This window comes from Natrix helvetica, assembly GCF_964273705.1.
Source record: "Natrix helvetica genome assembly, chromosome: 5".
In the NCBI taxonomy this organism is placed as follows: Eukaryota; Metazoa; Chordata; class Lepidosauria; order Squamata; family Natricidae; genus Natrix; species Natrix helvetica.
Window position 1 is genome coordinate 116,004,939 of NC_138551.1, and position 11,096 is coordinate 116,016,034.

General features: G+C 46.8%; 1 protein-coding gene across 1 annotated transcript; it reads left to right on the forward strand.

Annotated features, from left to right (window-relative positions):
• Window positions 1-1,027: 1,027 nt before the first annotated feature.
• LOC309392690 (vomeronasal type-2 receptor 26-like) lies at window positions 1,028-6,264 on the forward strand (the record flags this gene model as incomplete). The annotated part of the gene is made up of 3 exons (XM_081954119.1): window positions 1,028-1,129; window positions 4,914-5,040; window positions 5,354-6,264. The coding sequence occupies 3 exons, from the start codon at window positions 1,028-1,030 to the stop codon at window positions 6,262-6,264; spliced, it is 1,140 nt and encodes a 379-aa protein (XP_081810245.1).
• Between the last annotated feature and the right edge of the window lie 4,832 nt (window positions 6,265-11,096).

Genomic DNA, 11,096 nt, shown 5'->3' on the forward strand with positions numbered 1-11,096 from the left:
CAATTGTCCAACTGCTGCTCCATTTCAGATGGACCCTGATTGGCCTCTTTGCTTCAGACACACAAAATGGAGAAAATTTCATGAGGACCTTTAGTCCTGTTCTTGTCCGGAATGGAATTTGTGTTGTTATGTCACAACGATTCTCAACAACTGGACGAAGAACATCCCTCAGGGGTGCCATCTCCAAGTGGAGACAAGTCAACGTCTTTGTCCACTTTATAGAAAATAGTCCCCTTTTGGACAGAATCCGTCATTTCCATGTAACATTTATGCGCTTGCCAGGACCCATTGAAGGGAAAGTCTGGATCTTGTCAGCCTTGGGTGTTTTGATCATGAGAAGTCACAAATTTTATAAGTATGTCCATAGTCTTTGGAGCTTTCCTCCCCAGTTGAAAAACGGAGCTAAAGATGAGGGCTTTGAACCCAGTGTCCTTGTGGATCGCCAGTTCCATGATGAGTATTTTCGCTGTTCCTTTTCAAAGCACGTCTGCTCTGTCAAAGGCCGCAGAAGATGCACCCAGAAGGAGCCGCTCTATGTCGGAGGGGTGTATATAGGTGTTCAGACCACAAGCAAAGAGCCTTTTTCTAATGTCGTTAAGACTCTGGCTCAGGCCTTGAATGCCGCCTATTCCTCCCGATCCAGGAGAAGAAGGAAGGAGGGTGAAGAGAGGTTGGGGGCTCCAAGGCTGCAGCCGTGGCAGGTAAGGGGTATCGACAAGGATCCATCAGCCTAGTTCCTTTGGAGAAGGGATCCAGAGGGGAACCACCTCAACTTCCCTATGATACAAAATGTGAGTAATCATTTCGGGCACAATGTTTGAAAGAAAAGGCACTATGATGGATTAACTTCAACATTAAACATGAGTCATTTTAAAATTATGTATACATTTTTTCAATAGATTGCTGTAGGTAGGAGTTAAGAATGAGCATCATGGGATTTTACCCGTAAAACTTTGAACGATGCCCAGGGGCCTCCTCCCTGCAGGAATCCCACTTAAAGCTTTCCTGACTGAGGACAGCTTGTGTCATGGACCCATCGGAGCCCAAGTCCAAGGAGGAGGACGAGACGGAGCTAGGGCCGATGGAGGAATGGCCTGAGGAGCAGGATGAGGAAGGCCTGGGTCCCTCAGTGAGGGAGAGGGGGCACAGGATGACCAGGCGAGGGGGGAGGAGAAGGCAGGGAGTGGAGCAAAGGAGCAATTACCTCCCCCTCCCCCCATCCCCAAGCATGGAGAATGGAGAGGAGGCCAGATCAGCCCAGGGCAACCTGACAACTCAGGAGATGACCCCGCCCCTCTTCACAGGGCTTACCAGGAGAATGAGATTTGGGTAGAAGGACTAAGGGAGACAGGATAGAAGCGTTCCAATATTTGAGGGACTCCTACAACAATGGGCTCAAACTATTTTCCAAAGCACCACAAGGCAAGTTGAGAAGCAATGGATGGAAACTAAAGAAAGAGAGAAGCAACCTGAAACTAAGGAGAAATTTCCTAACAGAACAATTAACCAGTGGAACAGCTTGCCACGGAATGGTAGGGTCTCTTGCTTGCATAGGGGGTTGGACTAGAAGGCCTCCAAGATCCCTTCCAACTCTGTTATTCTGTTATAGCTGTCTTCCAATACTTGGAAGGGTTTTCATAAAGAAGAGGGATTCTCCGAGGCATAAGAGGGAAGGACAGAAAGTAACGAGTGAAAGCATGATCCAACTTAGAAGTAAGAAGGAAATTTCTGACAATTAATCAATGGAATAGATTGCCTCCTGAGGTTGTGGTTCTCCATCACTGGAGGCTTTCAAAAATAGTCTGGACAACCATTTGGCTCATATGGTATCAATCTCCTGCCTTGAGTAACGGGTTGGATTAGAAGCTCTCCAAGGTCCTTCTAACCCTTTCCATGATCCTATGAAAAGATGGTCCCAGCTGATGTTCAGCTCCCTCAGCCCAATGTGGCTGTTCTCGTCCTTTTGTCTTCAAGGCTAAAGGCAGCAACTTTGTTTGCACTTCATTGCCCTTCCTATGCCAGATTTTCTGCAACGTCTTCTCTAAACATGGTGCCAGGCAGACAGACAGACAGACCGACAAAGCATAAATTTTATACTGGTATTTACTTATGTGCCTCTGCCTATTAAGAAATCATAAATATTGTTCTGGAAGCTGATATTTTTAAAATGACATCAAAGTACCTTTGTTATAATTGTTGCATTACAAAGTCATATTTTATTAAAACCCTTCCTGTATTAATGACAATATAGAAGAATAGATAAACTTTTGTTTTATAAGGGACATGGAAACTAATTATCTTAATTAATTCACTCAATTATAAAGATGTAAGTTGTTAAATACTCCGTTGAAATCCATTTATATCAGCAGCGTTCACACAATCTATTAAGGAACTGGGGTGATATGTGAAAATACGATATGGCCCAGGCTAGAAAGCGGGAGATTGTGAGTTCAAGTCCCACGTTAGCTATTAAAGCCAGCTGGGAGACTTTGGTTGGTCTTTCTGCCTCAACCCAACCCACCTCACAGGGTTGCTGTGGGGAAACAGGAGGAAGGTGTGTTGGATATGTTCACTGCAGTGGTGGGTTCCTGCTGGATCGCACCGGATCGCGCGCGCTCCCTTTCAGCGCTCCACCTGGCTTGCGCGCTCCCTTTCAGCGCTCCACCTGGCTTGCGCGCTCCCTTTCAGCGCTACACCTGGCTCTCGCGCTCCCTTCCGGCGCTGAAACCGGAAGTACAGTCTTGCCCCGCCCCTGGCGAAGCAACTACGCCTGCCTGCGCTCCACCAGCTCGGCTGGGAACGGAGATGTTTCCTCAGCGGAGCGGAGTGCCTGAAAAGACTTTTCAGGCGCTCCGCTCCACTGAGGAAACATCTCCGTTCCCAGCCGAGCTGGTGGAGCGTAGACAGGCGTCGTTGCTTCGCCAGGGCCGGGCAAAACTGTACTTCCGGTTTCAGCGCCGGAAGGGAGCGCGAGAGCCAGGTGGAGCGCTGAAAGGGAGCGCGCGCGATCCGGTGCGATCCGGGAGGAACCCACCACTGGTTCACTGACTTGGTTTATTTGTAAAAATAATAAAGGCTGGATTGAAATAAAGGTCAATAAATGACCTTGGGGGACAGGTGGAGGAGATGCTGCCTTGGGAATGATCAGATAAGGTGGGGGAGCCCCCAGTTCCATCACTGGCAGAGTAAGACATTCAGAAAGGTTTGTACTTTTAGACTTGCAAATTCTCTTGATGTGGAGTTTCAAAAAATTAGCTCATATGGTCAAGTTTCCAATCTGGTGTTCCTGGGAGAAGATTAACCTGGCAACTTTCTTCTTGAGAAATCCACCTTTTCTGCTGATCACCCTGCTTTTCCCCAAGAGGTTTATGAATAATCTCTTTCTTTGTTTCTTTAAACTATTTGTGAACTTTTCCAAAATGTTCCCTTTAATATAGAAATTTGGCCAGTTCTATCTTGTCAATACATATTTTTTTTCAAAATATGAATGACAAATTTTGCTGGGCCCTTTTCATTTTTGAAGATAGTACGGTGGTTGCCATTGCTCTCCCAACTCACAATATTTGCAAGTTAGACAACTCTTGAACAATAGTTCTCAACTTTTCTTCATCGTGGACCCCCTTTAAATACCTTTTGTGGCTATGGAGCCCCAAGGCTTATATTTAAATCATAACAGTTCTTTGTGGGGTGTGTGTGTGGTGACATCGTGGCCCCCAGGGGTCCATGAGCCACAGGTTGGGAACCACTGCTCTAGAAGAAAGATTGAAATGTTAAAAGACCTTGTGGGATAAGAAACCAAGGACTCTGCCTTTAAAATCCCTTCGTGTTTCTCGTCCAGTTCCATCCGTTTCTGGAGAAGAATGAGTATTGCAACATTTCCAAGAGGAAACTGTACTTGAACCAAAATGGAGACATAATAGCAGATCTGAGCATCATCAGCATGTTGGTTTCCCCCCACATGGATTTCATTACAGAGCACCTGGGGAGTTTTGAAAGAGAGAGACTGATTATCCATCAAGATGCTCTTTCACAGCTAAAGTTGTACAACAAGGTGGGTGAAATGTTGGTGTTTTAAAGATGTTTTGCTAAACCTTAGAACCCATTTCAAGGGGGCTAAGCCTGGTCCCCAGGGTAGATGATTTTACCTGAGAATTAAATGTGAGGAGCAGAACTCTTCTTAGACTGCTTGGGAGGCTTCAACAGTACATTGACCAAGATGTCCTTCAGGGAGGGACACTGTTTCCGCTAATGCAAAGTGGCATTTAGGGAAAAGATCAGGCCATTTTCTGTCCTCTTTGCCATCTGGTATCTCCACACTGAACTGGCGAGGAAGGCTGCCAGGTGTTGGCATTGTGGGGCTGGTTGCCTCAGTCTGGCTTGTTCCTTGCCTAAAATAATCATTGGGATTATTTTGCTATTATAGCCTTTATGATAGACAAGTCACGTAGCCATGGTTGGGGCGTTGGCCCAGGCTGTAACCCTTAAAGACCTCCTCTTTCAATGGGGAAGCCAGGAACCTCATGCTCTGCAAACAAGTTCTAAGTATAGATAGGACTTCACTTGATCTCCACATTCCCTAGCCAGGTTCTAATTATACCCAGTCTGCTCTTCCCAAAACAACTTCCTTGTTTTTGGAAAGTGATATTCGGGAAGTTGAGTGCACAGGATGTTCTAAACCTCTACCTTGATTATCAACCATAAGTCTCTCTGGACAAAAAGGAGGGTCCAAATATAACTAATAAATGCACAGCTACCGTATATGTGGTCCCTCACTCAAAAGTAGTAACTGTGAGAAGAATCTTGGAGTCCTAATGGACAATCATTTAAATAGGAGCCAGCCATTTCTACCTTAATTTTCCATGGACGGAGAGTCCTAACACATTTTCTTTGGCATTCCTTGTTTTTCTGCTCAGTCTCTGCCTCAGTCCAGATGTGTGGAAAGTTGTCATCCTGGATTTGTCAAGAGGGCTCGAGAAAAAGAGCCAGTTTGCTGCTATGACTGCGTTCCTTGTCCGGAGGGGACCTTCTCCACTCAGGAAGGTGGGTGACACCAGAGGAAAGGAAGGCCTGGTGGAAATGGATTCATCCACAGCATTTTGATAGAAAGTGCAAATTAAAGCATGAATTGAAGCTCAACTCTTTTCTTGTTTATTCAAAATGCACTAGAAATCCTGCAATTTTATATGCCTTAGTTATAAAGGTATTAGAAAATTCTACTATCTTTTTTCTGTGAAATGATTAATTAACCAATCTTGGAAAATATTCCTGGAATCAGGCTTTGTCCAAAAAAAGGTATTTCTTAAAAAGTAAAAAACCAGAATATTAAAAAAATATTGCTTTTTGGCTTTCTCAGATACAGAAAAATGCACCAAGTGTCCGAATGATAAATATCCAAGTAAGAACAGAGTCCAATGTATCCCCAAAGTTATAACCTTCCTGTCTTATGAAGAACATCTGGGCATCATCCTGGTCTCTTTTGTCCTACTCTTGTTCCTAATCACAGGCCTTGTTTTAATCATCTTCATTAAATACAGAGAAACTCCCATTGTCAAAGCCAACAACCGGGATCTCTCCTACATCCTCCTGGTCTCCCTCCTGCTTTGCTTCTTGTCTTCTTCGCTCTTCATTGGTCAACCAAAGAAAGCCACCTGCCTTCTCCGACAAACGGTTTTCAGCATCATCTTCTCAGTTGCCGTTTCTTCTCTCTTGGCCAAAACCATCACGGTGGTGCTGGCTTTTCTGGCCACAAAACCAGGAAACCGAGTGAAGAGATGGTTGGGGAAGAGCTTGGCCAACTCCATCATCCTTTCTTCTTCTGCTCTCCAAATTATCATCTGTTCCACCTGGCTGGGAGTTTCTCCCCCCTTCCCTGACTCTGACCTCCACTCCCAGCCTGGAGAGATCATCCTGCAATGCAACGAAGGGGCTGTTGTCATGTTCTACGTCACCCTCAGCTACATGGGCTTCCTGGCTGCCACCTGCTTCACGGTGGCTTTCCTGGCCAGGAATCTGCCTGGGGCCTTCAATGAAGCCAAGCTGATCACCTTCAGCATGCTGGTCTTCTGCAGCGTCTGGGTGACTTTTGTGCCCACCTACCTGAGCACCAAAGGGAAATACATGGTGGCTGTTCAGGTCTTCTCCATCCTGGCCTCCAGTGCTGGTCTGCTGGTCTGCATCTTCATCCCCAAGTGCTACATTATCCTTCTGAGGCCAGACCTGAACACAAAGGAGCATCTCACAGCCAGAATAAATGTAAAAACATGAGATATAACACCATTATGATATTGGAAGAATTATTAAAGTTTCTTTTATTTATTTATTTATTTATTATTCACGCTTATAGACCGCCCCCTCTCACCTTTTATTTGAAAGGTGATATTCTTTACATTTAGATAGTATGCAGAAGTTAAAGAAAATCATATCCATGTGTTTCAAAATGGGAAATTTTTGAGTGACTGAAATTCTTGTAGCTCCCTTACCTTTCAGCTCAATAAATCTTGCTAAAGAGAACTCTGTGAAAGTCATTCAGAGGAATGTAATATTCAGCAACTACCAATGAACCAGACACCTTATGAAAAATAATTGAGGCACTTGTTCCTACTGACAGAAACTAAAAGTTTGTGTATGTGAGAGAGAGAGTAAGATCCTAAGAGGTAAGATGAGAGCTGTAGGAGCCCTGCTCTAACCGTGTTGTTGGATCATCTCCATGAGAAGCCTTGGAATGGCAGAATGACCTGGAATGCAGGGATTGACCTGCTCTCCATCACTATTATGTCCTCCTTTCTTGATTTCCTGATAAAACCCCTTTCACAGAAAGCATCGACCGGAACAGCTGTCTGAGGTTTCACTTTGGGTTTGTTATTATTTAAGTATCTACCTTTTAGAAATCCCCACCTTTTCCTTCCTCATCCAGAGAATGAAAATTGCAACAACTAACACTATTCTGTCCCTTTAATTTCCCACTCTTTCATTTGTCCATTTGTCCCTGCTTCTATTCCAAGTCGGCTTGTGTGTGTGAAAGGCTGGAGAAGAGGCCCAGGGAAGAAAGCCCTTGAGACTCTCTCTGGGAGGAGGTTGAGGAGATCCTGTGTAGAGGCAGCCTCTTCGTTGACCACATGCTCTGGATTGTGGCGTGAGAGCGTTCAATGCCGCCTATTCATCTAGGTCCAAGAAGGGGAGGGGAGGGAGAGTAGAGGGGGACATCCAGGTTTCTAGCAAGAGGCACCCATGGAAAGTCTTCTGCTTTCCAACCACAGAGATTGTGGGTGGATCAGGAGTCAGCCTGAGGTTTCAGAATGGCTTCTGGTTGCCACTCGGGTCCCTTTGCAAATTCCATTTTAAGCAGGTAAAAAAAGTTTGGAGCAGACCGAGGTCAGTCTAAAATCCATGCTGACCCCCCAGATGACCCTGGTCTGCCCACAAGCGGGGTGTGTGTGTGGATGAAACGTATCACTTGGCCCAACATGAAAACAGGTAGGAGTGGGATTTAGCCAGTTCCCACGAGTTCGCTAGAACCTGTTTTGAATTGTATGAGCAGTTATGAGAAGCGGCTGAATTGCCTCGGCCTGCCCCCTAAACCCCTCCTGAGTGCCCCCCCAACCCCCTCCTGACACACACCCCCCCGAAAACTACCTGTCTCAAGATCACTTTGGCTCAGGCAGTGGAATTCCCCACTGGTTCCCTCTCTCCGCAAAGCGAAGGAATTGCAGAAACTCTGTGGAGCCCAGAATGGGGCTTCCTTGAACTTCGGGATTGGGAGGGTCCAGAATAGAAGCAGGACCAATGGGAAACCTCCCTCCTGCAGCGTCATCGGTCTCCCGGCAGAGTCTCCCTTAACTTCACCCAGTGCAGGAGAGCGTTCCAAGCAGAGAAGAAGCCCCAGTTGGTTCTTCAGGCCAAGATCCCCCCTCCCACTTTCCTCTCCCCCCCTCCCGCAGAACTGGCTCCTTCAGATGAAGCCCCAAAGGACTCTGCCCGGAGACCGATGACGCTCGAGCAGGGAGAATTCTCATTGGTGCTGCCTCTAGTTCTGGCCTGGCCCACCCACCTCCGAAATCCGAGACAAAGGCTCCTTCCTCCTTCCAGATTCTTCCTCTGGGGCTGGGCGCATCAGGGCAGACACACGCAGGCGCTGGCGAGCCCAGAACGGGGTTTCAGACAATGCAATGCCTGAGAAACGCGGCATGTGCAGAAAATGCAGGCTATAACCAGCGAATCGCGTTTCTCAGGATCCGACGAAGTCCGAATGGACCAATAGGAATTCTCCATTCTGTAGTGTCATCGGTCTCCGGGCAGAGTCTCCCTTGACTTCACCCGATGGAAGAGAGAGGTCAGTGCTGAGAGAAAAGAGAGGGAGGGGGAATATGTTCAGTCTTGGGGGGGCGCAGCTCAAGGGGGTTCATGCCATCCCTGGAGGGGAGGGTGAACTTCCTCCCCCCCCCCCATCCAGCATGGAGTGGGGCTGCAGTGGATGAGTGAAAGGGAGATGCAGCCCCACAGCCAGCGGGGACTTGGGGGTGTCTGAGTGGGCGGGCTGGGGAGTCCTTGGGCACCTTCTCTCTCTCTCTCTCTCTCTCTCTGTCTCACTTCATCATTGGAAGTGCCCCTCCCCCAACCCTTTGCCCTTCCTCTCCCTCCCGGAAGCTTCTGCCTTTGATCCCTTCCTGGAAAAGGGGCTGCTGGAGGGCCGCTTGTTCCCGCAGGGCTGTGGGGTTGTCTGACTCTCCGCAAATAACAGCTCGGTTTGGGGTTCAGGAATCGCTGGATGTCAGGGGGAGGGATAAAAAGGGGGGAAGCGGGAATCCCTGGCTGAGATTCGTAAAGAGAGCAAAGAAAGGGGAAAGTCCGGTCTGGGGCTGCCATGAGCCCTCCCCCGTGAGCTGCATCCCCCACAAATACCGAACGGATCCCCCCTCCCAATTTCTCCACTTCTCTCTCTGCCACGAACTCCCTCCTCCTTCAGGTGAAGCCCCAAACGACTCTGCTCGGAGACCGATGACCCTCATGCAGGGAGAATTCGGATTGGTGGATGGTTCTGGCCCCTCCCACCTCCAAAGTCCGAGGTCAACGCTCCAGACTCCCAGGAAGAGAGCAGAAGGGAGAAGAAAGGGAAAGTTTTGATTATGAGACCCTGAACGTCTCTGGCGATAAATTCCAATGGACTATCAGGCAATCAAGGTAGTCCTCCACTTATGGCCACAATTTCTGTTGCTAAGTAAGTTCTGTGTCATTTACAACCTTTTTGCCACAGTTGCTAAGCAAATGAATGCAGTTGTTAAGTAAATCAAGCGGTCGTTAAGCAAATCTTATAGTGATCCCATGACCCCAAGGTACTGCAACTCTCATAAATGCACCCCAGTTCCCAAGTGCCCGAGTTTTGATCACGTGATTTATGGCAGGTGCTGCAGGGGTCGTAGGTGGTCATGGAGGCCACACGACTGAAAGACGGCAACCCTGGCAAATGCATGCTGGCTGCCAAAGGCTGATCATGGGACTGTGAGAACGTTGCAACGGCCATAACTGTGAGGACCTTTTTCAGTGCCCCTGTAATTGTGAAGGGTCGACAAAGGTCTGGTTTTCCATGGAGGGCTGCCTGCCCTTCGGCCTCCTTCAGCCTTCCTGTCCTTGCTTCAAGGGGCCTCTGCAGAATACCGGGGTGAAATAGAGCTCAAATTAAATAAAAACAGCGGATTTCAAAGTCTATGGGAAATTGCATTAGCAATAATAGCCTGCCATCTCGTGGCCATTTTGCATATGGCAGGTGGAGACAAGAAATCGCAAAAGGTAATATAAATAAAAATAATCAGGGTGTGGATCGGGCTAAATCCGACGAGGGATCTTAGTTTGAGTCCCCAATCTCTCTTGAGGTGAAAACGGTGTGAAATAGAGTTCAAATTAAATCAAAACATTGGCTTTTAAAGTCTAAGGGAAATTGCATCAGTGGCCATTTTGCTAATGGCAGGTGGAGACAAGAATAATAATAATAATAATAATAATAATAATAATAATAATAATAATAATAATAATAATAATAATAATAATAATAATAATAATAATAATAATAATAATAATAATAATAATAATAATAAATATTTATTTCTTAGCCGCACCCTCTCCCGAAGGACTCGGGGCGGCGTACAATAAAACACATAAAATACATATCTAAACAAGACATACATATAACAAAGACGTATACCAAGACGTGTACAAGGAGGAGGTGGGCTGATGAATAAAAACAATTAAAATCACAATGTTTAAAAACCCCTAAATAAATGAATACAATTAAATTACCCAAATAAAAAACCCGTCAGGAGCGATATAGTTAGATCATAGTTGAGCCAGGCCAGCTACTTGGAATAGGTGGGTCTTGAGCTTTACACAGAAGGAGCGGAGGTCAGAGGTATTCCTAATATCCGGAGGGAGGTCATTCCACAGGGCTGGGCCCGCCACAGAGAAGGCTCTACTCCTAGGCGCCGCCCCTCGGCACTGTCTGGTGGAGGGCACCTGGAGGAGCCCCTCTCTGTGCGAGCGAATTGGTCGCAGGGATGTATGGGGCAGAATACGATCCCGCAAGTAACTAGGTCCTGAGCCATGGAGCGCTTTAAAGATCGTTATCAAAACCTTGAAACGCACCCGATAGACCACAGGAAGCCAGTGCAGCTCGCGCAGGAACGGTGTCACATGGGAGTACCTAGTACTCCCCATAATTACCCGCGCGGCTGCGTTCTGGACCAAATACCTAGAGACCCGGCTCTCTCATCGCTCCTGACCTGACCCACCCGCCCCACAACCCCTGAACCCCCACCTCTACAAATTTTTAAAAAACAACTAACTAAAAACCCCCTAAGTCTCCAAAATCACAAACGTTAATAAAAATAAAAATAATCAGGGTGGGGATCGGGCAAAATCCGACATGGGTTCCTACTCTGAGTCCCCAATCTCTCTTGAGGTGAAAACGGGGAGAAATAGACCTCAAATTAAATGAAAACATTAGTTTTCAAAGTCTATGGGAAATTGCATTAGCAATAATAGCCTGCCATCTCGTGGCCATTTTGCATATGGCAGATGGCAAGGTGTAATTCCAACAGTTACCGTAT